General features: G+C 35.0%; 1 protein-coding gene across 10 annotated transcripts in view; it reads left to right on the top strand.

The window, feature by feature from the left end:
• The window catches only part of LOC101896486 (uncharacterized), a 92,602-nt gene that overhangs the window by 54,902 nt on the left and 10,028 nt on the right, over window positions 1-27,672 (top strand). For 6 of the 10 annotated variants that reach the window (XM_059131714.1, XM_059131720.1, XM_059131719.1 and 3 more), the window contains exons 2-6: window positions 21,795-22,063; window positions 22,133-22,388; window positions 23,860-24,329; window positions 24,387-25,621; window positions 25,701-26,532. In XM_059131714.1, coding sequence (XP_058987697.1) covers window positions 21,795-22,063; window positions 22,133-22,388; window positions 23,860-24,329; window positions 24,387-25,621; window positions 25,701-26,532 — 3,062 coding nt within the window. Of the gene's footprint in view, window positions 1-4,562; window positions 4,968-21,390; window positions 21,694-21,794; window positions 22,389-23,859; window positions 24,330-24,386; window positions 25,622-25,700; window positions 26,533-27,672 lie in introns of those variants that run through there. The other 4 variants (XM_059131718.1, XM_059131715.1, XM_059131717.1 and 1 more) reach the window with 4 other exon arrangements.

Raw genomic sequence — 27,672 nt, forward strand, 5'->3', positions numbered from 1 at the left:
ATCCTAAATATTAAAATAAATTTAAATTAGTTCCAATATTTGATTTGTATCTATAAAGTCAGTCAAAATTCTATTTTATAGAATTACTAAGAACACTTCTAGATTTGATTATTAATTGGTCTGTTCCAGAACTGCAAGAATGTAAAACTTTTTCCTACGATAACCGATTTTCCCTTTATAATATCGAAAAATATTACAAAGCTAGTAGCTTCTTGCAGGTTCTGGGACAGACCGTATATTGTGAATTAAGATGGATTCTTTTTGAAATAATTTATAAGTCTTATTATTAACATTGAAAATATACTTAAAAAGACAAATATATTTTATTTGTTTCGTTTAGATGTTCTAAAATGTGTTTTAGCAACATTTAATTCTGATCGTTAAAATATCGTAATTTTTGAGGCAAAAATCGGAAATCCGATTTTTCTATTTTTAGAGTGAAAAATCGTCAAAATGCCGATAAATCGGCAAATGGCAGCAGAATTTTTGATTAGTTTTCTAAATAATAAACAAAGTTTGAATTTTGTCATTTTATTAAAATAGTGATTTTTGAAAGGAATCAGCACCACATTCCAATTGTCGTTAAGGCATGTTCCAATATTATATTTAATAAGATAGTTTAATTTTTAGTTTATAAAGCCATATAACATAGACAATTTAAATAATTTAATAAAGAAATTCATCGCACTTTGTAAAGATGTCAAACCTTTGCCGAACTTAGGACAGCTTTTATCGTGTTCAATACTCATTTTTAAGGATGAAGAGATTTCAGTTTTTAAATTGTTCTTTTTGTGGATAAATACACCAAAATCATATCATTTCTTAAGAACAATTATTTTAAACAAATTTTTTTGATTAGTTATAATGTCAAAAATGCAAAATGCCGACCTTAGGCAAATCCTTAATAGTTTGTGTTCCGGCTGCTCTATTTGTTTGGGAATATTCATTTTATTCGAAGCTGTTATACATTTCGCTTTACAATCTTCTTCTTCTACAATATTTTCAATTTGGCTTATCATATTAAATTTAATCGTTTTTTGTGAACAAAATAAAGAATTATTTTCACCATGTAACTCAAGAACTGGTTGACGGATTTTGACAACTCACACAGTTGTCAAAATAAAAAAATCGCATATTGTCATGCCAATAAAAATGTGAATGAAAAAATCTTTTTGGTGTGAATTTTGTTCAATTTGACATGCTAGTTTGAAGTGTACATTTTTTATTGTTTTGAATTCTGAATGAATAATATTAAAAATGAAATGATGGCGGTGTTAAATGGCGATCTTTCATGGAAGATGCAAACACATTTAAACAAACAAAATGACCGACAAAGCGTTATGGGTTTAATTTGAAAACGTGGACCAACTTCTTTCATATGACAATAATCCGTTCAATAAGAACTCAAAGGGTGCAAAATAGTAGGGCGCATTGGACATTTAGTAAGAAAAGGATTTATATCCTTCCGCAAATTCTTCCTAAACTTTAAAGATACCTTCAATCGTTTTTGCTGGTCATGATATGGGCCATAACCCCCGATAAGGGTACAACCCGATTTCAAGTATACTTTACATTTTAACCATATTTTCATACTAATTTCGGCAAATGTTGGTAATTTGGGAAGAAACCATCCTTGAAAAAAATGAACATGTTTAGGTATCACCATTATATGATTTAAGCTATTTTCGGGGTCTGGGCCACTTTTTTTCATATTTATACCCTCAGCCATATGGCTAAAGAGGGTATATATCATTTGATACTTTCAAAACGTGCCAAGTCGAAATAATGGCTTAAGGCCTTAGGTCATTTTAGACCAAATCCGTTTCAGGACATTTGTAGTCGTTAGTTCTAGATCAGGTGCGAAAATGGACAATATCGGTCCACTCCATCAATTACCTCCCCCACAGAGGGTCAAAATTTTGAATAATTACAACTCTTATAAAATGTGATGTAAGGGTCCGATTGCCTTCAAATTTCACACATACGAATATTTGTATTAACCCAAGGTTTGGTGTTACGATGGCATCGGTATACTCCTTTTGGTACCTCCCCCACAAATGGTCGAAATTTTCAAAAATATATATATTCTGCACAGAAAGAGAAAGGATAATCCGATTTTGCTCCAACTTTGCAAATGCTAATATTTGAATGAGTGCTAGGTCTGGTGCGAAAATGGACGAAACCACTCCATCAAGTGCTTCCCCCACAAAGAGTCAACATTTTGAATAATTATAACTCTTATAAAATGTGATGTAAGAATCCGATTGTCTTAAAATTTCACACATCCCAATATTGTTATAAACTCCAGATCTTGTATTAAGATGGAATGTATCGGTCCACTCCTTCTGGGACCTCCCCCACAAAGGTTGAAAACTTTGAATATCCATTAAGCTCATAAAAAGCGAAACTAACATCCGATTCCATTCCAGACTTGGTACATCTCAATATTTCCATAAACACAGCATCTGTTATAAAGATCGTAGAGATCGGAACATTTCTTTTGCTAACTGCCTCACATATGGTTCAAGTTTTTATAAAACAAAACGCTCAATGAAAAAGAAATAAGCATAAAATTTCACACATACAAACATTTTTTCTAATACAAGATCTGTTATGAAGATGATATATATCTGCGGACCCCTTTTGTTACCTCACCCACAAAGGGTCACAATTTTCAATACTTTTATGTGTCATAACTTGCGAAACAAGTCAGCGATTCTTTACATCTTTCTATATCTAAATATTTCTCTCAACCAGAAACCTCATTTATGATTTCCCATAAATTGGATATGGATGTTCGATTTTCTTGTAATTTTGCCCATACTAATATTTTATATGTATTAGATAAAGCATGAATATGGAATACTATGGTCGACTATACCTGGTACCTCACGCACATGTTAATATTTTCTAAAAATGATCACATGTGTCACGTACAGTGAAGGAGTTACCAACCTGTTACCAAGTTACCCCACATTTATATCGTTTTTATTTAGGTCCGATACGAAATAGACAATATATGCCCATTCCCTCGGAACCCACTCCATAGAGGGTCAACATTTTGAATAATCATAACAGAAGTCAAAATATTTTTAAATAATCGAACATTGGCTGAGGGTATTAGTCTGTCGGCAGAACCGATTCACACTTTTTAACTGGTTTTGGCCCTTATTTGCCATCTTTGTAGAAAACCTCTTCTCATAAAATTTTCAATTTTTGGAGTAGGGCCCATCTTGGTCTTGACCACATTCATCAATTGATTTGGCTAAAAAATTGTATTTGGGCTACTCCGGGACAGAGAACCATCTTATCGTATATTTCCCCATTAGTGAACCCCCAAGTCTACTTTCCCAACCAATGTGTGGTCAGAAAATAATTGAAGTAGTAACCCTCCAGAGAATATTGCTTGGGAACATAGATGTTGGATGTACGTCTATATGAAATAAACTCTGAAATATTAAACTGGGACTTATTCAGTCGGTAATTGTGGCAGAAACATGAAAAAATAAGAATATTTGAAATATGATGATTATTACGGACTTTATGGAGTCTCCAACGCACAATTTAAATGAAAAAAATCCCATCTTATGGTAATGAGTGTAAAAGAGAAATTATATTTGACCTCATTTTAATGGAAAATGTTGCTAAGCCAAGCTAAGCTTACAATATCTAAAATTGAGTTGAGTTTCCACATGGGGGAAGTTCTATATTATATACGGTTTTAACACTCAAACTAAAGCCTGTGGCTGAAAAATAAGATCAGGCTATTCAAAATACCTAAAACCGACAGTAGGTGAATATCTATCATAATTTTCGCCATGAATATTACTTCTATTTCGAAATTACTGTGGAGATATTAATTACAATAAAAATTGTGCCGCTTACATAAGTCAGATTTGTGATTTATTATGCTTTTAAAAAATATACATTATGCATTGTTTGTATCCTATGCGTACCGATGTTCAAAAACATAGTTTTGAGTAAGAATTGTTAACAAATATCAGCTTTTTACCGACCCACAGCTGCCTCCATGTCAAACTTCAAGTTTCAAGGCCTAGTCGGATCTTCTGGGCGTTTATTAGCCAATCACCCTTTTACAATCTTATATACATAGATAGGGAATTCAAAAAATTTCGCATTCTTAATAGTCTTATTGCTTAGCATAAAAAAACTAATTATTTTCATGCGATCCACATTGAAATCATTACATATGGCGTTTTGTGTACGATTTTGTACTTCCCAGTACTCTGAAACTGTCCTAACTTCGTATCACAAATAATTTACAATTTATACTAAAAGTTGTGATTGAGTGGAACAACAATTTTGTTGAAATTGCGAGATTAGATGCTATATGATGGAAAGCAGATCCAGTTCTGTTTTCCAATAAACTAGTTCGGCTTGTATCAACTATTCTAGGGCGTTTAATCGATTAAATCAATATATTTTTTAATAATTAAGTTTATGGTTGTGAATCCAATATGACGACCCGCGAAAGTGTTTGATGGAGCAATTGGAAAATGTGAAAACGAAATTGTATTACTTTTTTTATCCGTTGCGCCTCAGATATTTATGCACTACAAATCGATATAATCGCGATTAATAGAACATAAAAAACGAAAACAATGCTAAAACACGGTTCTTTGCTCAGCTGTCGAAGAAATGAAAGAAACCAAAGAAAATATATTGGTGACAGTTAAAGCTACAACAACGCTTCATATTGACTTTTTAGGTTTTATGCCATAGTCGAAAATGGCAGACACCGATTTGTATGACAAACCACACTCTGAAACATTTCTCCAATATGGCTCCGATAAGCAGCAACCACCGATTGTGGTTGTGGTCGGCGACGGTCGTAGCCGTGTTCGAAAAGTGGTTCGAACAGCCACACGTCACGTAACGGTGGTCAGCTATTCGACACGACACAAAGAGACCAGAACGCATACGTCACATCATGTAACGACAGTAAGGTAAGCCAAGTATCTAAATAATCGTTCAAATTTATTTGTGACTAGGACTTTCTAATTGTTTTCAAAAGACACAGACCGCTGTAGGAACGACTTAGCTTTATCGCGGGTAAACAATTCCGGAAGATGCATAATAAAAACCAGAATATATTTCCTAAATATTTTTATAAACATAGATAAAACCCCTTGCAGATTGAATATAAATTCATTTGGCATTTTTCCCTAATTGTTGTTTAAAGCTTGTGGATGGTGAAACATTGTTTCAGTTCAACGAACTAAATCTAAACTAAAGGAAAATTGCTTAGCCAACAATTGAGTGGACATCATTTTTTTTTTTGGTTTTCGAATATTTTTATGTTTGAAGGATCAACTGTATCTCAGACTCCACACGCCGAATATGATACAATTTATAATTTTACAGAAACAACATTGTTGTTTCCTACAAAACAATTTCAATGAAAATATTGTAATAATAGGGTCTTTCGAAAATAATTCAAAGATATTTTTGGAAAGGAGTTTAAACATTAGAAAACTAATCTCTATTGGCCTGGATTTTGACCAAAGCATTTTGAGACTACTTATAAAGGTTTGAATTTTCATATTATTGTGAATTTCACCTTATAGCAATACCTTTTGTAACACCTTATAGCAATACCGCGTGTAACTTTGCTTCCAAGATGTTTTCACTGCTTCCAAGACATTTTCAACAAATTTAGAAACACATCCATTGAAAACTTTTTCCAATTGTGTACAAGTGTATTAAACACAGAATTGTAATGGAATCAGTGATATGCAATAAACTTGGACGCTTTTTGAGAATTTTTCACAACAACCTACCTATGTGTGGTACACGGAAATTGGAGGAAACGAGTAAATATCCAGATATCTACCCAAATACTGGGTATTAAAAAAAGGTTTTGACATATAAAACAGTAATTCAAATACCGATATCCAAATATTATAGGAAATATTTGCTAATTGTAGCTCGGGCCATACAGAGTGGACGATTTCAACGAGAACCCTAAATGCCCAATTATAGCTAATATCTGAAATCGGCTGTACAGTTAATAATCGGTAGATATACCACCATAAAAATTAAAAAAAAAACTACACAGTTGGCTTAAAACTACTTTCATATCACTGAATTAATATTAACAAAGTGAATATACGACAAATACCTAGCACAATTAAACCACTTTGGATTTAATTCACGTTGACGGAGTTCTATGATTGTATGATAGGATTTGTGTCGCTGCTAGTGTCACTTTGTGTGTTGAAGGTCTTCCGTCTGTTGTCATCCGGACAAATACTTCTTGCATACAAATTAATTACCTGCAAACATATGTGTATTGATGGCTTTGTACTAGTTGTTGCGCAGTCATAGGCGACGCCGTTTTTGTTTCCCTCTTCCAAGTAGTATTATTGACACGTTCCCCTACAATAACCCCATATGGAAAATCAGCCGACGCATTTATACACTTCAGTGAACTGTCGCCGTGACCCCAGAAACATGTCGAGCATAAAACACATAATAGGTTCGTTCGTTTACTTCCCCAGTAACATTATTCATTAAGAAGTTACTGAGAAAAAATAAGATTTCTTCTCTCTCGAGAGAAAATAATATCTGATTCATCAAAACAACTTTGGCTTAAATCTTATCAGCAGATATATGTTAATGCAGTTTATTTGTTTTTTATTTTTATTACAAAATATAAATAATTAAAAAACAAACCGATTCCTTGCACAAAAATAAGCCGGTTTTCCACGGATGTACATTTTATTAGCTGGATTTGACGCCATAAATGAACAAAATAGCTCACCATCGGCTATTAAATTACTTATTTTTCATCTTTACTTACGTTTTATATATATATTTTAATACCCTATAACACTGTGTTGAGGGTATTAAAAGTTTGATTGGGCAAAAAATTATATATATGTTTGCTACAGTCTCAAACATATAATATGTTTGGGTACTACAAGTAAATTTATGCTTAGATGCAAGTATATGTATATGCTTGGATGCAGGTAAAGTTATGCGTGGATACAAGTATATATATACTTCAATACAAAGTATATATATTTAATATATATGGAACAGTGTTGGCTTGTTTGTTCGGGTTACCATAGTTGCAAAATGATCAGGCTTAATCACTTTATCGTTGTTTTTATAAAAACAACGTTTGTTTATTAGTGAAGAACGATGGTAATGTTTACCATGGGGTAAAGCAGGGAATATCTAGGTTTCGGAAAGAGCCACCAATCCTCATCAGTTCCCTTTTTTGGGCTTTGATACCTTTGTGCCACTTTTTTATTTTGATCCTAAATGAGCCACTTTTTTAATTTTTGTGCCACTTTTTTATACATTATGCCACCTTTTTTTAAACTACATATATTTTAATCTAAACTCTGTATTTAAAACAATGAAATGAAATGAAACAATGAAAAGCGTCGTACGCTGCCATTTCCAATTTGCGATAGCAAATTTCAGAGCGCACGCTCTTATATTAGGTGTTTGTAAGTGGTTTTCGCATGCTCAAAGTTGTCAACATTGTTCTGTTTGTTTATTTCTGGAACAACTGTTAAAAGACATTTTCAATTACTTTACTACAGCCTATGACAGAAAATTGTCTGTGCAGGTCCACGTTTTCGTATAGCTCCCATATAACGGTACCCCCTGATATTCGGTATTTTGATGATTCTAGCGACATTATTTACCGGAATTGTTTCAATTTTCGCATTTGAAGTTCGTATTGGATATTACAGCCTGTGACAGAAAATTTTTCGTGCAGGTCCACATCTTCGTATAGCCCCCATATTACGGTACCCCCGATATACAGTATTTTCTTGATTTTAGCTGCATTATTTACCGTAATTATTTTAAATTTTGTATTTGAAGTTCGTAATGGAGACTACATTCTATGCCAGAAAATTGTCTGTGCAGGCTTATGACAAAAGTTGCGTATGCAGATCCACGTCGTCGTATAGACCCTAATATCCGGCTACATTCGATATTTTTAAGATTTTTATTTTTTTGAAAATTGGGAAAATTGTTGGAGGCTATTCGGCCCGGTCGAACTTACAGCTTTGTTTACTTGTTATACCCTACACCAAAAGGTGGTCAGGGTATTTTGTCTTTGTGCATTTGTTTGTAACAGGCAAAAGGAAACTAGATAGACCCATAGTTCCTTTTGATGATCTGCATAGAATCACATTCTGAGTCGATTTATGCATGTCCGTCCGTCCGTCTGTCTGTCCGTCTGTCCATGTATTTTTGAAAACAAAGTACAGTTCGCATTTATTACCCTATCCGGATGAAATTTTGCACCAATCTATTGAAATTGGAGATAATCGGTCAAAATTTAGATATAGCTCCCATATATATCTTCGTCCGATTTGCCTTTTATTGTGCACCAAACGTGTAATATCTGCCCAAATGGGACAAAATTTGCACTTACGACCGAATTGAGTCTAGAAGCTAGTATGTCAAATTTGGTGAAGATCGGCTCAGATATAGCTATAGCTCCCATATATACTGTTCATCCGATTTGTTATATTTGTTACCCACAGCCGTAATATGCACTCCGTAACAACGATATTCAGGGAAATATATCAAATACAGCTCAGAAATATCTTTGCCAAATTTTATCGAGATCGGTTCCGATTTGGATATAGCTCACATATATATCTTTATCCGATTTCAAACTAATTGTGCACCAAATGGGCAAAACAAGTCCAAATTTAAAAGATACAAATGCTTCGGCACATTTAGTCCTTTGAACTTTAAATTATAATTATAATCATAGCGTGTATGATTGAGTTCTCCCATAAAAACTTTTAATTGTTATGCGGAGCGCTACTAAATTAGCAAAGTGGTGTAGGGTATCATAAAGTCGGCCCCGCCCGACTTTAAGACTTTCTTTACTGGTTAAATATGCAATATGTACATACATGTATTATTACTATATAGTATTACATATAGATGAATTTGTTGTTTTGTTCTAAACTGTTATTTTTTAAATAAAATGTGAAATAAATTGTGTCACTTTCTGTGCCACCATTTAAAATGATATGTGCCACTTTTTTCAAGAAATGATACTTTTTGTGATACTTTTTGAAAATTTCCAGCGGTCACACTGCTGGGATATTCTCCCCTGAAGTTATTTTAAAAAATAACTTCTATGGCAAAAAACTTTTTTACCCAAGTGACGAGATCGTAAGCTGAATAGAAGAGGAACCAAAGAATTAAATAAAACTAAAATTCTTTTAGAAAATCTTCTAAATCTTACAACCGCACCTATAAACATTTTCAACATTCTCCACGCAACAGCATCAACAAATAACAAAACACAAGTGTTTTGACGCGCAGCAAAAACAACGTTTTCACCCCCCTTGTCCTCGCTTTTGCGTCTTCTGCTGCACTATACAAACAGCCCTTTGTTAAAAAATGTGTGAGAGCGCTATTGTTACGCTCTGTTTCACAAAAAATTTCTCTCACCCGCTACAAAATATGTTCTAACATAAAAAAAATGTTTGAACCCAAACAATTAAAATTTAAATATGTTACAAAATGTTGCAAACACATATATACCTCGACCCAAGCATAATATGTTTCCATCCAAATATATATTTGTTTGCAAGCAGCCCCAAATATATACATACTTGGATCCAAACATATTTCGAACGTGTATTTTTCTGCGTGTAGGAAAGTATATATGGATCTTCCTATCTTGCCGAGCTGAGTCGATCTAGCTATGTATGCCCGTCCGTCCGTCTGTCCATGATAATTTGTAATCACTCGCAATTATGGTCCGATCTTCACGCAATTTAGAATGGAGGTGGGACAAGGGCCAGAATAGAAGCCCATTGCTTTTGGTGATGATGCCATAATATTCAGGGGTTGAAATGGACCAAAAACTGAAAAATTCCTGAATTTGTAGTTACTCTACAGGTTGCAATTATAGACCAATCGACACGGAAGTTAGCATGGGCTTAGTGGGTAATATTTAGTGGGTGAAATAGACCATATCATTTGTGTTTAAAAAATCAATTTTTTCACTAAACCGCGAATATTTTTAATTCCGGCCAAATCACAAATAGACCAATAGGTCAATTCAGTCCGTCAGTTAGATGCCGATAGTAAATATATCGGATATATATCAAAATATATACAATGTGTATATACAAAGGAAGGGGATGTTAGCTAGAATGCATATATGTTATGAATGGCTGGACCGATTTTGATAAATTTTGTCAATTTAGAATGTCCTCTTTGGATAAAAGTATACAATCTAAAAAAAGTGTCCCGTGACATAATTTCAAAAGTGAAATTTTCCAAAACGGATTTGTACATAAGGGGGCTTTTAACATATTGTAGTGTTGTAGGGTATCGCAAGGTCGGCCCGCATGGCTATAGCCTTTGCTTACTTGCTTTTTATACCCTCCACCTTGGAAAGGTCAACATTAATTTTGTCATTTCGTTCGTAACATCCCTAAATATTCGTCGTAGACCCCATAATGTATATATATTCATAATCAGCATAAAATTCTAAGACGATTTAAAGATGTCCATCCGATATTCGGTATTTTGATGATTTTTGCCACATTTTTTCATGGATTTGTTTAAAAATTGGTATTTGTTAATCATAATGGGTTCTAGCTCCGGTGGCGAAACTTTGCATGTATAGGTCCACGCTTTGGTATAGCCCCCATATAACGGTACCTCCCGATATTCGGTATTTTGATGATTTTTGCCACATTTTGTCATGAATTTGTCTAAAAATTGGTAATTGTTGGTCATAATGGGTTCTATCTCCGGTGGCGAAACTTTGCATGTATTGGTCCACGTTTTGGTATAGCCCCCATATAACGGTACCTCCCGATATTCGGTATTTTGATGAGTTTTCCCACACTTTTTAACAGATTTGTCTCAAATTTGGTATTTGTAGGTCATAATGGGTCCTAGATCGTGCGCCGAAACATTGTATGTGTAGGTCCACACTTTGGTATAGCCTCCATCTAACGGTATTTTCCGGTATTCGGTATTTTGATGGTTTTTGTCACATTTTATCTTGAATTTGTCTAAAAATTGGAGTTTGTTGGTCATAATGATTTCTATCTCCGGTTGCGAAATATTGTATGTATAGGTCCACGCTTTTGTATAGCCCTATATAGCGGTACCTCCCGATATTCGGTATTTTGATGATTTTTGCAAATTTTCCCACGAATATGTCTAAAAATTGGTATTTCTAATGGTCATAATTGGTTCTAGTTTTTCCATTACCCTAAGGTGGAGGGTATTAAAAGTTCGGCCCGGCCGAACTTAATGTTTTTTACTTTTTTAATTGGGATAAAGGTGACTGCTTATTGGTCGGCGTACACATGGTCTACCGTCGTTTCCAAAGACATTAAATAAATACGGTCCTTACTGAATTTGGACGTTGTGATTTGACTCTATTTTCAACTTCACCTGCGTAGATGGCAGGAAGAAGTCAGCTTTACTCATTCTGACCATGAGTCTGTCTTCTGCATCTGACGTTTTCTGCATCTGACGTTAATGAATGAATTATTTGAGGCGCTCTCTATAATTCAATGATGCCTGTCTTAACTCTATAAAGATGATGCCTGTCTTTGGAATAAAGAACTTATGGAAGTTATTTTGTAAAAATATATTTCCAATTTATTGCTTATCCAAACTATTGGCACAATTGTATGCCAAATATTGCAATCTCGAGAAGGTCCCAAACATTTAAATTTTGTACTTTAGTATAGAATGTTTTTTTCTATCATTTTTATACCCTACAACACTATGTGTTGGGGGTATTATAAGTTTGATTGGGCCAGAATTTATGTAACACCTCGAAATATTGGTTTCCCATATAGGAAAGTATATATGGATCTTCCTAGCTCGCCGAGCTGAGTCGATCTAGCTATGTATGTCCGTCCGTCCGTCTGTCCGTCTGTCCGTCTGTCCATGTTAATTTGTAATCACTCTACAGGTCGCAATTATGGCCCGATCTTCACGAAATTTGAAATGTAGGTGGGGTTAATGTCAGAATAGAACCCTATTTCTTTTGGAGATGATCGCCAAAGGTTTAGGGGTTGAAATGGACCAAATACTGAAAAAATGTCGGATTTTGCAGTAGCTATACAGACCGCAATTATAGACCAATCGACGCGGAATTTCGCATGTAGCTAGAGTTTAGGGCGGGGAAGAAGCCTACCAATTTGGGTGGTCATCGGATAATATTTAGCGTCTAAAATAGACCATATCTTTTTTGTTGAAAAAATTCAAAATTTTTCATTAAAACGCGAATATTTTAAATCCCGGCGAAATCACAAAGCCATGACAAGGTTACTTCTGATCTTTACATTGATGTTAAGATCCAACAAATCGAATATATAGCAAAATATGTGCGATATATATGTCTATTAAAGAAGATATGCTTGAAAGATCTCTTATATTTCGAGAACGGCTGAACTGATTTCGACAGTTCTCATTAATTCAGAATGACCTCTTGGCAGGAAAGAAAAAACGTCTAAAAAAATCGCATAAAAATATCTCTCTAAGGATGAAAATATTGATTTTGTAAAATTTTTTCATATTTTTTCAATTTTTGTCATATTTTTGGCATATTTTCATTTTGAATTAAACATTTGGTAATATTTCTATAGCTAACAAAACTAAGTAGTTAGGATATCAAGATATCATATACAGATCGCATTTATGGCCCGATCCTTACGAAATTTTGCATGGGGATAAAATGAGGGTCAGAATAGAAGCCTACTCTTTTTGGATATGATCGCCATATATTTAGCGGTTGAAATGGACCAAAAAAACTTCAAAATTGTCAGCAGGTCGTAATTATCGCCCGATCCTCACGCACATTTGAATGGGTGTTACCGGTCATTGCAAAAGCCAAGCAGTTTTGGATGGCCATCCAAAAATATTCAATGTGTGAAATATTTTGCCAACTTTTGTAGACAAAATAAGAAAATGTCCATTCCAGTGACTTTTTGGAGAATTCACAAGTGCAGGAAAGCCGCACTTCTGACTATTTCGTTAACGCCGATTTCGTTGAAGAATTTAGTCAAATGTCTGTATCTCATATAGATGCGTTTCAGTCAAAAACTAATAATAAATGTTAATCTTTTGCCACTTCTGAGAGACTATATATGGTTTCAGATCTAGGAAGACCATTTACGTTCAACATCTACAAATAAATTGGAAATGAGCAAATTAGTTTAAGTTGCTATTATTCGAAAATTAGAGAACGAAATCTGATGGTTTTCTTTTATTATTTGTCACAATATCTTGTGGAATTCTTTCGAGTATCTCGCCTATATACACTGTATCGTTTATTGTAGTGTTGTAGGGTATTCAACGGTCGGCCCCACTCGACTGTAGCCTTTGCTTACTTGTTTTTAAATGGTTAGGATAGTCATTACAGAAACAACTTGTTTTGGGGCGGCTTTGAACTAGTTTTCTATGCTGGTGGAGTTATTGGCCTCTTCTTCCATTTTGACTGATGAGCCAATTGAAGACAATGAAAGCGTTTTTAGGGAATCAGTTAGAAATTCATATATATATTTTTTAATTTTATTGAATGAAAGCAAAAAATGTCGGAAATAACATTACATTTTAGAATAAGTTTAGATTTGTTCTAGTTGGTCACCTTTGGCACGAATTATGGCCTTGACCGCTGCCTGAATGTTGCTCTTCGGTATTTTGGTCCATTCCCGGCGATGCGCTTGCTTGAGTCATCGACATTTTGGTACTTTTTTAGTGCCAACCTTGCTTTCCAAAATACTCCAGACACAATAGTCCAACGGATTGGTATCCGGAGATTTTGGTGGCCATTGTGCGCTAGAAATGAAGCGAGGAACCTCATTTTGCAACCATTATTGGTTGAGGCGTGCTGAGTGCATTCCTGTTGGAATGTCCAAGGTCTGCGGCCAAAATGTTTGCGTGCCCATGGCTTTAATACACCCTCCAGAATATTTTCGCGATAATATTCGGCATTCATTCTGATGCCACGGTCGATTAATACGAGCGGAGAGTGACCATCGGCTGTTATGGCGGCCCACACCATCACCATGGTCGGCGCTTGGCAAGTAAACACGATCATTTTGTTTGTTTACAAACTTTAGCTCTTTTGAGTTCTTTCTGTTGCGGTGTAAGTTATTGCACTTTTTGCAATTTCAATGGCTTTATCCCGAGCACATTTTTCTATATTTGACGAATGGAATATTGCGATATGTTCAGCTCACGAGCCATTTTTTGGCCACTGCGATGCAGGTTTTGATCAAGTCGCTTCTTTACTTTTCGAACCATTTCTGCTGATGTTTCTTCCGTCCACTTCCTTGACGTCATCCTACGCAACGTATCACGGTAACGAGCGATGGTACGATTAAATTCCATCTCGAATAACTTTTTTTCTGGAAAATTCTCACCAAAATGCTTTTGAATGCTTGTAAACAATATAATGAGCTGTCACTGGAATAATGGAATAAACAGCTGTCGGAAGTAGTCTGAAGTTGGTTGCAGCTAATTTACCAGCTAAGTTGAAATACAGTCCACTCAAGAAAGAAAACATTTCGATTTTTATATATTTATACAAATTACTCTTATCTCTATCCTTTTAGAAAGATTTTCAACAAATAAAATATTTTTTTCTGACTACTCAGTTAATGTTCTTTATTACTTATCCTAATCAGAACTTTGAAACGTTAAAAAAGCAATAGACGCTACAGGGGCTTATGTCAAAAAGTGGTCATATATTGGCAATTTGTGGTGTTTTTATCCACTGAGAAATTGCTAAATAATAATTTTATTTGGGAACTGTGGTTGGGTTCTTCAAAATTCTGAATCTTAGTAGGTACCGTTATATATGGTTCAGACGTGGGCTTCTACGTACGTAAGCGTGTGTATTCTCTTACTGCCGTTTAAAAAATTACGAATTAATTGTTTAGTTTGCCTAATATAATATTTGTTCCACTAATTTAGAAAATTTTATAAATAAATAAAATTGCTTAAAGTTTTTTATTTTTTTTTTAATTTTTACTTCAAACCTTCTTTCAAGAACAGCCCAGAAACTTCTTTCTCAGAGTGTAAGGTAGTTTTATTCTCTTTTTTAAGAAAATTGCAAATATGAACTGCTAGAAATCTGCCGATTTGTCAATACAAATCAATATGTCCGCCAGAAAAAGATAAAAAGAATTCAAAAATGTTGCAATTTCTAATTTATATGTATAAATGAAACAAAAAAGTACAATTTTCAATTTTGCCATTTTGTTCCACGAGAAAACAAATCATTTCCCAAATAAGTGTTCCACTTTAAATGCAAATAACAGTGGGATCACATGATAAAGTGTGTGGAACCGTTATAAGGGCGCAATACCAAAACGAGAACCTATGTAGACAATTTTCAACTACAAGGAAGGCTAATTGCTTATATACCAATTTTAACACATAATTTCGTGGAAAAATTTGTCCAGAATCATCAAACACCTGATATCGTTCGGTATCGTTAAATAGAAACCATGGATCAATATGGATAAGGCTTTGACACCGGCAAACGAACCCATTAAAAACTACAAATACTGAATGAATCGGATAGAAAATGTGACTTAAATCATAAAAATACCAAATCTCTGGAAGTATTATTATATAGGGGCTATAGGAAAACGTGGATCTATGTAGGCACAAAGGGTTAAATCCATAACATACAAAAAATACCAAATGTAAAGAGTGAAAAATGTGGCTCAAATAATCAAAATATTGAACATTTGGAGGTAACGCTATATTCTCAGTGTTGAAAATAGTGGACCTATATACACAATGTTCCGCCACTGGAGTCAGAAATTATTACTAACTAAAAATTTTATATAAATCCAATAGAAAATGTGGGCCTATACAGAAAATGTTCAGCTCCTAGTGATAGTGATTCCTAATACCAAATTTGAGACAGTTCCGTGAAACAGTGTGATTATAATCATCAAAATACCGGATATTGGAATGCAGCGTTGTATGGAGAATACAAACATTGTTAAATCAATATATATGCTTTATGGGGCTTGCGACGAATATTTAGAGATGTTACAAACGAAAGATGTTATCTTAATATCGGGTTTGCTTCGTTTCGTACTTCGAGAAAATACAGAACGGAACGATTGCAAACGTTTGATAAAGTTTATTTACGTAACCTGTTTCGCACACCTTCTGCAATATTACTATGATTTTTAAAGTAACGTCGTATTATTTCCTAACGTTGTTAATGCGTATTCATAACCATATTGGTTCAGCGGAGATATAAAACAAATTATCTTTCAAATAACTAATTGGAGAAAATCGTTGGATTACCCCTTATATGCAAGTTGCAAGATTTTTTCCCTCTTGCTTAGTCTTGAAAATCAGTCTTGATGAAAATAATTTTTGTGGTACGAATTTATCCCAAACAAATTTGTCGACAATATAATTGTTTAAGAATTCAAATTACGTGTAAAACAAGTCTTCAAACAGTAGTCGATACAGAATGTTTAATAGTATACTGGAAAAAAATTGTGAATGGGGAAATATGCTTCTAAAAGCTTTGAATGTGCCTATATACTTAATCTATATATATAAAAATCAATTGTTGTTCGTTGGTAAGGAATCAGTTGAGAACGGATGGACCGATTTATATAATTTATATAATACTAGCTGGCCCGGTCCGCGTTGCCGGCCCGTAGTTTTAATCTTTAATGCAAATTTTGCATAGCATAATATTTCAAACGAACAAATTTTAATATAAATATTGATTCGACTAAATAGAAATAAATAACTATGGAAGGAGGGCAAAATAATTTCTGAATAGTCAAACTTAATTACGCTTTTACACCCATTATCATAGCACCTCAAATTGCGCATTAGAGTCCCCAAAAAGTCTATGTTCTTGTGCATAGTAAAAATCAATGACGATTAAACAATACCCGCGTTGTTGTCCGCCAATCGGTAAACATCACTATAGATCGGCGGGCCTGGGGACTGTACCAAAATATTTACGTAGGTTGACATTTTCCTGTAAGATGGTTCTCTACTCACAAAGTAGCGTAAATACAGCAAATAATGGCCAAATCAGTTGAAAAACGTGGCCAAGACCACGGTCACAGCTGAAATCAGGGATACATTTATATAAGGGTTATACCAAAACGTGGCCCAACCAATATTCTCTTGGGGGTTACAAATTCAATAGAAAACAAAATTTTCTTTTCTGACCACCAATTAGATGTGAAAGTGGACTTGGGGTGACTTCGGTATTTTTCTGATTGTACATTGGACGGATTATTGTGACAGGAAAGAAGTAGTTCCACGCTTTGAAATGAGCCCCATTAGGCTTCTTCGGTAATTTTTGTTTGTTCAAATGTGTTCGCATCTTCCAGCTGAACCACGATGTCGGCCCTGGAGTTGAAAGGTAGATGTCAGTTAACATCGTATTTCCCACTTATTTCATTTTTTGGTGAAAATTTGTATATAGTGAAAAATTATTCTTTATTTTGTTCACAAAAAATTTCCTGAATTCAATTAGATAATACAAATTGAAAAAAAATTGACAAAAGAAGAATAACACATTGAAAAAATCTTCAACTTGTTCGCTGATTTTTTACAGCAAATGTTTAAAGATCCTTATATAGTTTGTCAATACAATGTACTTCTATTTTAAAATTCGATTCCATTAAATTATTCCGACATCATCTATTCCGTTTCGCCACCACATAATTCGGTACTACACTTCCATGTAACTCGCCATCAATTTCATTTCTCAAGAAATCAAGTCAATGAAATAAATTGGTATTAATATTTGAATTCAAAAATAAAATATAAAAAGCACTACAAATGTACATTAGAAAAAAGTAAGTCAAAATAGAAAAAAAGCATGCAAAATAAAACATTACTATTGTACATTTCAAAAGTCTTTCATTGAAACTTTTGAAATGTACAATAGTAATGTTTTATTTTGCATGATTTTTTTCTATTTTGACTTACTTTTTAATATGTTAATATATCATATTTTTACGCGATTTTTTTGTATATTATCCTTTTCGGAGAGGAGACAATTCCGAATTTGTATGGATCGTTAAAATCAGTCCAGCGGTTCTTAAGTTATAAGCGTAGTAACTAACACAACATTCTTTTATATATAGATAGATATAGATTAAAAAGTACTGACAACGACAGTTCCTCAGCCCCAAATAAATACTTAGAGGGGGATGGAAAGTCAACAGTATCTCGTGCAATAATTTTCAAACCGATATCACCTCTATATGGCAAATATAAGGATTTTAGATAAATCAAAATTGTGGGCGCAAAAGTGAGCGTGGTCTATATTTTTTTTCTTTAAAAACCTAACTCGGGGTATGACGAAAGTTTTTACAAAAAATTATGCAAATCGGTCCAGCCGTTTTCAACTGATTCCGTTACCAAGAAACAAAAATTGATTTATATATATATAGATTATTGAATCAGTTCAGAACTGCTGAAACAATTGGAATATTATGTTTAATGTTCGTCCTACCACGAGTTTGGATTTTATGTAGTGAAAAAGTGATCACGCCCAAGTTTACGTCCATTTTCGATTTACCTAAAATGCTAATATTGGCCAAAATAATGAAGATATCTGTTCCACAGTTAGTATGCAACGTAATCTTGACTCTCCCTCCAAGACTAGGTATCTGTGTGGGTCAGAGGAGCGTTTTTAGATCTATATGTAAAAAAATTAAAAAAGTATAGTAAACTTCTGTTGAGGGTGACTGGTCCGATTTAACTCATATTTCTTTTGGTTATTTGTAATTACACTGGAAACGTTTTCAAGAAAGAAAATTCAGAAAAGTCTCTAGAAAGAAAATTGAGAAAAGTCTTTAGAAAAATTGCAAAACTGAAATTAAATGTTCTATTTGGATATGGAATTTTGTGTAGAATGGTTTAAGAATGCCTTTTGGAATTGAAAATTCTTCTTGAAAAAAAAAACGAGAAATTTTGCATATTTTCTTTAAATGCCGTTATATGGTTGCCATACCAACATTTTAAATTTTGATTAAAAAATACTTTTCGAAGCATCAAAACATTTAAAAGATCAACGTGCTTTTAAACAGTTAATGCCGGGATTGATTTCACAATATGTACTCCAAACATTAAATTTTAAATTACTGTTGTAACAACAACATGCCATAATTTAATCGACAAATATTTCTACTATTTAACATACTTTATAAGGCTTCTAACTTTTTTAAACCGATGACACCTTATTTATGATAGTTAAATTAAAGTCATATTTCCAGGATTTCTATTTAGAAATTACTATCGATCCTGAGATCGGAAACTCCAAAAAAATGGTAGAAATGGAAATAATCCATCCAAGTCAAAATTCATTGAGACTGCAATCAGTGAACTACCGAATATAAAGAGGCAATGTAATATGCGTACTATACAAAATAGTGGAGCGAATTGAAAATTTAGTAAGAAAAGGATTCATTCATTCCCAGGTAACGTCATACGGGGACTATGTGCTATCGTCAGTAATTACACTGCGCCGCAGAAAATCATGAGGTTGGGAAATTTTTCGGTTGGTAGATAAAAATCCCAAAAGAGGGGATCGTCAGTAATTACACTGCGTCGCAGAAAATCATGAGGTTGGGAAATTTTTCGGTTGGTAGATAAAAATCCCAAAAGAGGGGGTTTCCTGGTCAAACTTTTTTAGGGTCCATTTTATATAGCTTAACCATACACAAAGGGCCTCAAATGTTTTCCTCTATACTCCGCAAAAGTTAAGATAGAGTTTTAAATTTGATGCAGTCCTATGGGTTACATGAAGAATCATTTGTACAAAATATGTATTCCTTAAATGTTGGTAATTCAAGATTGTAGAAAGAAGAAGAGATTCTTTCAAATAATTATAAGTATAGGACCATGCTTTGGTATAACTATATACAGGTTCTTGGTCACAATTTCAATTGATTTTGCCCTTATTTGGCAAGTTGGTTCCTAAGGGATAGAAGACCTCTTCGGGGAAAAATTTTAAAGTCAATGTTTTGGAGTAGCGCCCATATAAAGGTGCCTCCTGATTTTACCTATTTCGAGGGTTTTGATTATATTTTCGAATCGATTTGGCTTAAAATGTGTGTTTAGTCTACTTTTAGTCGAGTCATCATTTATACTAAAAACTGTGACCTATGTGAGCCAGTGTGTCTGTGAATTATTATGCTTTAAAAACTATGCATTAAAGACTAAAACTACAGACCGGCAACGCGGTCTGGGTCAGCTAGTATATTTATAAATATGTTCGGTTTAAACATTTGAATAATTAGAAAGTAGCACTTCACTGAGAAATGACAGTGACAAAACGACTTCCAGTAACAATTTGCTGCATCAAACAAATGTGCAGTACACTCTCAACACACAAGTGCCAAAATTACTTCCGCATTTCGCTCTCTTTTACTGGGCAATATCCTTTTAAATGTTGTATCTATTAATACAAAATCAATTAAATGGATTACAAAGAATGGATTGTTGGTTACACAGTTTTGGACCGAACTGTATTTATTTATAAAATACGATGGCGCAGGAACAACCTTTACAGCTGCTTTCTTTAATGTACGTAGATTTGTGTGTTTGTGTGAAGTATATTCCTGCACCAATTTATATGGATACACACTATATACCTACTCAATAGCATTAAAAGACGAAGCAGAAACTGTTGTTTTTAGAATGATTGGGGAAACATACACATTGTTATGAGCAGATGTTTCAGGCTTCAAAGGATTTCACACCCGTAGCGTATTGTTTTTTAAAGTTCGTTCGCTTTGCCACCAACTTGTTGTGATTGTGTAGACATACATTCACTTGCCTTCTACTTATACTGGAATTTACCTGGATCTGTTTCGACAATACACCTGGCAGGTTTACCACATACAGTTTATACTTTTCACGTCGTTACCTGTGCCAGCCAGGTAGCGATATACTACGTTTTGGATGTTAGATTTAATTGCTGAACGTAGTATTGTGAATTTACTTACAAATGAGATTCTTTGCAAAACTATTCTCAGCACTTATAAATCATGAATAGGATTAGAAAACAAAGTTGTGCTTGTTTTTTAGATTGGTGTTCATAAATAACTAATACATTCATTTTCTTCATGGCACTGACTGGCTCTTAAGACACTGTACCTTGCTGACGGCAGGACAATACAGTGATACATACATAAATGCATGCATCGCTATATTAAATGTGTTTCCACAGACTGTGGAATCCTTTAAGTGACTCTTAGTCCTCGCCATCACATCTGTTTTCGCTTATGTATGTGTACGTTAGAGTGTGTACTTGGCTGTGTGTGTCGGCTGTGTGCATCTTCTACAGCTGTGGTGTCGAAGAAGCCAATGCTCGGTTTAGTTAGTTTTAGACTGTGGATGCGATAACATCCGAAACACATGCGTATGTGCATTATGTGTTACTGATTTCCAAATATACAAGTTAGGCGACAAACATTGTCGTTGTTGTTCGTTATATGTCTGATGGAAGGATAATAGAAATTGAACAGTCTGTGTTGTGATATGAATAAAAAATGATATATGTGTTTGTTCAAAAAAATGAAACACTAAAAAAGGAAGTTCCTTTGTGAACACCGAAACTATTGTAGAAAGAGAAAAGAAACAGAAAATGATTATTTGCATATCCGGATTTATAATTGGGGACAGGTTGGGTTTGATGAATATTTTTAGAAAAATGAAGAAAACATATTCTCCGTAATTAACTTCTGTTTTTAATCAATGTGCATACTTTTGTTCCATACTTACAGCTTTCCTCAGAAACCCATTGAACGCAGTGGATCGGCACAATATGGTGTTGCCGGAATTCCAGGCTCAAACACATCCGGCTCGGAAAGCGGAGGTTATATTTACCTACAGCAACCATATGTACCATCGACCGTATCCACAAATTCAGTAAATTCAATGAATTATCATAGTGATAATCAGCCTGCAATGATCTTCCAACAGCATCCACAATCGTATGCATCGTGCCATCAGCAGCAGCAGCAACAACATCTGCCAATAAATGTGCATGGTGGTAATGACAGAAATTTTACTTGGGTTTTATTTCCAAGACTTTTAATGTGTTCTATTTATTATCAAACAGGTGGTTTGCATTATGCTCATCATATAAGCACACATGAACATGTACATCATAAAAACATTCATCATGTACACGGTCATCATCAGCACCACTATCACCACGGCGGAGCAGTAGTTATGGCCGGCAGTGGAGTTGGAACTGGAACAGGTTGTGGTGGTCCTGGTACATCCCCATCATCCATTCACCAACAAAATGTGAATAAGAAAACATCTATACGTAATGGCAGCGAAGTCTTGAAACGTTCTAGGACACAGTCAGCGTAAGTTTATTGCAATAAATTAAGTATTCGGTTCAGTATTAAAGAATTCATAAATTTTGAATATCACTTAAAATTAAGACTGAAAATGATGGTTCGTATGCCTTGGTTCTACTAAGCTAAACTAATTACAATACCTTTTATATATAGTAGTTATTCCGCTGTTGCATTTGAAATGCACAGTCCACACAAAGTTATGAAAAATGCAATTTGCAATTTTTGACTACATCCATATCACTGATTATAAAATGTTTGCAAAAGTAACAATAATTAAAAGATCCGGAACAAGTGGATTTCGATGATAGCAAAAATAAAAATAGAATAATTTAAAAGGAGTCTTGGAATCATCAAATTTGTTGCACATTTTTTTAAAAATTTAATATATTTTATGTTTCAGTTTTGAGTTTTGTGAATTCATTTTTTCATATTCTTAGAGCATTTTACTTGAAAATCTAATTTTTTTTTGTCGGTTGGGTCCAACGATATGATTTCGAAATCATTTCTGGCTACGACACTGGTTTTACCATATTAACCATCTAGGCTAGAAATTCCGATTTTTACGTACAATTTTGCATTCAGGGCATAAGGGATTAAGTAGTCGTAAAACATAACGTACCACATTACTTCTCTGTGAACTCAAGATCTTTCTAGAAGAATATCTAAAACGTATGCTATCAATAGAAAACTTGCAGAAGATATCATCAAACATTTTAATATTATAGTAATGGAAGCAGATCAAACACGCCTAAGATAAAATATAAATGGAAACGCATTTCATTTTCCGTTAAAAATAAAAATGTTTGGTGGTAGTTTATAATTATTTATTATTTTTTCTAATCGACAGAGGAAAATTGATTTTCTGAAACCAAAATATTAAAGTGATTGCAACGGTTAAAATGTTGGCTTGAATGCTAGACTTTCCCCAAATATCGACAATTACAAAAAAAAATCCTGTTGAGATCTAACTGATCGTTCGACACGATACTGCAAAATTACCAAATTAAATCTGTAAAATTTGCTCTAGGATTACTTAAACTATCAAATAGATATGCTTATTAATAATGTAGTTTCTTATAAAGTAATTTTACAATTGCACTATGCGATAATAAAATTTTCACATCACACTGAATACTTTCTATTATGTTCTGCTGAGTGTGTGTCTGGAGTAATCTGAAGTAGGTTTCTGTTTCAGTTTTGTTGAAATTTGTTTTGCTTTGCCAATAAATTGACGTTAAAATTGTTATCTTATCGAACGACAACGCATTCTTTGACTGTGATAAGACCATGAGACCAATGTAAATACGTACATATATAAATACAAATGTACATGTTTTACTTTTGGAAGAAATAATACAATAGTCTTAGCATTCTATTTTGCAAATAATGCTCCAATTGCCTTAGAATAATGGGCAAAATTTCTGTTTGAGTTTTTTTAGAAATATAGTAAACGTGCTACATAATCTGTCATTCCCAGGTACGAACTGTCGCAAGATTTACTTGAAAAGCAAATCGAGTTGTTGGAACGTAAATACGGCGGAGTGAGAGCTAGAAACGCTGCTGTAACAATACAAAGAGCCTTTCGTCACTATATGATGGTTAAAAAGTTTGCATCTATCACAGCAATGGCGAAAGCCGAGAAACGCCTGAGTCGGAGGACCATGGTTGTGGGAGCCGGTAGTGGGACGGTAGATGACACCTTAGTCAATACATCTGTTTCTTCAGCCTATGTTGGTAGTATTGAATCTCAACTCTCAGATGGCTCAAATATTAATTCGGCAGGAACCCAACAGCAGCATCCCCGAGTCACTATAATGGCTGGTCCACCTGGAGCTGTAAGTGGTCATCAGCCCATGTCTTCCGGGTCGAGAACGCCACCGACACGCTCATTATCAATGCGTGAGAGGCGGAATGTGGACGGAGGTACAATACCGCGTTGTCAGTCCGGTAAGGATAGTGAGAGTGATTTATATTTTCAAAATTTAATTTGTATATATTTTGCAGGGATGTCCAACACTTCTATAACCAGTTGTACTTCCGCGGGTGGGAGTGTTTCGAGTCACCCACATGTTAATCTGTTACATGCAGCGGAACCCCACTATTATGCTGTACAAAACATAAGTGGAAACCAAATAGCAGCATACTGCGGCAGTTATCACTCTGTACAACATGATGCAAGTTTTACCAGCTCAACAAACAGCTCCCATCTTGATTCGTCTCTTAATGTTTCGTGGGTAAATAACAGCGGGTCGTCTCCGCACACACCTTACTATTCAGCTGCTCAAATATATATGCGCCCCAGGGGTTCATCATCCTCGTCGCAGGAACGTAAAAAAGTTCCACCAGAAGTTCCTAAAAGAACTTCTTCTATTACGGCGCAACAACATAGCCAAATGCAGCTACAACAACACCAAGCACATCAGCAAATGATGATAATGCGCCAAACACCCCCGCCACCTTCGATGATGCGTACTAATGGATTGTGCAAATCTGCTGAAAATGGTAGCCTAACATCAGTGCAAAGCTCAGGAAGTGACTCGAGCGCTACATCCGTGGAACGTAATGCGATTAGTGATTTGGGTTCAGATCGATCTAATTCACCAAATACGTGGAAACGTGGCACTAACCTTAATAGTTCTCAACAGTTTGTTCACAATTCCGATCCAGCGTATGCCCATGCACATAACTCTGCAGCAATTGTTGCTGCTTTGGCCACGGGTACATCAGCAGTAGAGGATCACGCAATTTCCTCACATACGAGCGCTGCTCAATATGAACAACACGAACAACATGAGCAAAATCATATGATTGTGCCACCAGTTCAAACACCCAATTATAAAGTTTCCGAAACTATTCGCAAGCGTCAGTATCGTGTAGGACTTAATCTTTTTAACAAAAAGCCTGAGAAAGGAATTACTTATTTAATACGACGTGGATTTCTTGAAAATTCGCCACAAGGCGTAGCGCGATTTCTCATTACACGCAAGGGCTTGTCCCGGCAGATGATCGGTGAATATTTGGGCAATTTGCAGAATCCATTCAATATGGCGGTGCTCAATTGTTTTGCCATGGAACTCGATTTGTCGGGGATGCAGGTCGACGTGGCGCTGCGGAAGTTCCAGGCGTACTTCCGCATGCCGGGTGAAGCTCAAAAAATTGAACGTTTAATGGAAGTTTTCTCGCAACGCTTTTGTCAATGCAATCAGGATATTGTTGGTCGGTTGCGATCGTCAGATACGGTAAGTACAACAAATCGTATTCTTTTAATGTGTATTTATTAATTATATGCTTAATTTCTCCTTTTCTTTTGTGTCATAGATATTTGTACTAGCTTTCGCAATTATTATGTTAAATACCGATCTTCACACGCCAAATTTGAAACCAGAGCGTCGAATGCGTGTCGAAGATTTTATTAAAAATTTACGTGGAATTGACGACTGTCATGATATTGACAAAGATATGTTGGCTGGTATATATGACCGCGTCAAGGCAAATGAATTCAAGCCGGGCAGTGACCACGTCACACAGGTGATGAAAGTGCAAGCCACTATCGTTGGGAAGAAACCAAATTTAGCTCTTCCACATCGTCGGCTTGTTTGTTATTGCCGTTTGTATGAAATCCCTGATATTAATAAAAAGGAACGTCCTGGCGTCCATCAGCGGGAAGTATTTCTTTTTAACGATTTGCTAGTCATAACAAAGATTTTCAGCAAGAAAAAGTCATCTGTAACGTATACATTTCGCAATAGCTACCCACTCAGTGGCATGGTTGTTACGCTATTGGACGTACCCAATTATCCATTCTGTATTCAGTTGTCGCAAAAGGTAGACGGTAAAATTCTGGTGACTTTTAATGCTCGCAACGAACACGACCGCTGCAAATTTGCTGAAGATTTAAAGGAGTCAATATGTGAAATGGATGAAATGGAAGCTTTGCGCATAGAAGCCGAACTAGAACGACAAAAATCGGCTCGAACACGTGCCACTGGTAACTCGGAGAATCGTGATAGTGGTGTGGCAGATGTTGAAGTATGCCCATGCCCATACCAAACTCCCCAGCCAAATGAGCATGCTCAAAATACAGCCGATTCAACGCAGCAGTTGAAAAGAAGTGCTCTCAGTAACAGTTTATTGGATATACACGAACAATGTAAGTCAACACTTTAAAGTATGTTTTTAAACATATATTCAAGCGATTTAAAAGCATTTCTTTTTTTTAATTTTTCGAGCGTGAAATTTTATTCTATGTTTCTTAAAATTATAGATGTGACGAAAATTTGGTCATATCTTCGGTATTTTGCAATCAACATTAATATATTTAACACATGCAATTAACTTGCAAACAGTTTCCGATATGCTAAAACGAAAGCATGGCTTAAGAGATAAATACATAAGAGAATTTTTTATGGCAGTCATCGGCTGGCTTTCTAGTTTAAAGGGGTAACTCTAGTTTTGTAAAAGCTCTTATATTTTTTACCTTTTTCTAAAGGTAAATATTTACCCCTGTGTTTTATAACCCGAAAGTTCGGTTGCAAGATATAAACTATTAAACCGATATAAACAATGTACATATTTTATAATTCCCAAAACGTTAAAAATGACCTATTGTGGGGGCCCATAACTTTTCTGATGTATGAGAAACATTACCCGGAATGTTTGCTCCTTATTCTCTTGCTTCGAGCCGGGATTGAGAGCAACCCCGGATCATGGCGTCTGCCATAATCGCATTCACCTCAGATCGAGCTCGGTGAGATGCAACCGATGCATGAGTGCACTTCCCGAGTTGTTTCTCCAGAGGTGGAGGATTAGCGTTCCTATTTCACCTCTCTGTCCAGCACAGACCTACCTCGCCTGAGCTTGATTCTAGAGACCTATACATGGAATATAGGGGTAGAGGTCAAGTCTGGAACCGACGAGGTAGAGCTAATTCACATGTACATCCCGCCGTTAAATAGATGTGAACGCCCTCTCTGAACGCTGCACTTTCCATAACCATGGGAAAGCCTACTGGGAAGATTTCAGAGAACATACCAATCGCCGCTTCAGATAACTCTCCAACCAATCTGATATTCAGGTAGCAGTTAAGTGCTTTCAGGACATAATCAAAGCTGCAGCGGCTCGTTATATACCTGCAGGTCGAATACCTGAAATGAGACCAAAATTCCCAGTAAAGGTAACGGTATTAGCAAATGAGCTTCGTCATATTGACTCCAATAATCCCAGAGACTGGTTAGTTGGCGAGTATAAGCGAAAAAGGGGTCTAGAACATGTGAGGCATTGTAACATAAGT

Source organism: Musca domestica, unplaced genomic scaffold (genome assembly GCF_030504385.1).
Source record: "Musca domestica strain aabys unplaced genomic scaffold, Musca_domestica.polishedcontigs.V.1.1 9, whole genome shotgun sequence".
NCBI lineage: Eukaryota > Metazoa > Arthropoda > Insecta > Diptera > Muscidae > Musca > Musca domestica.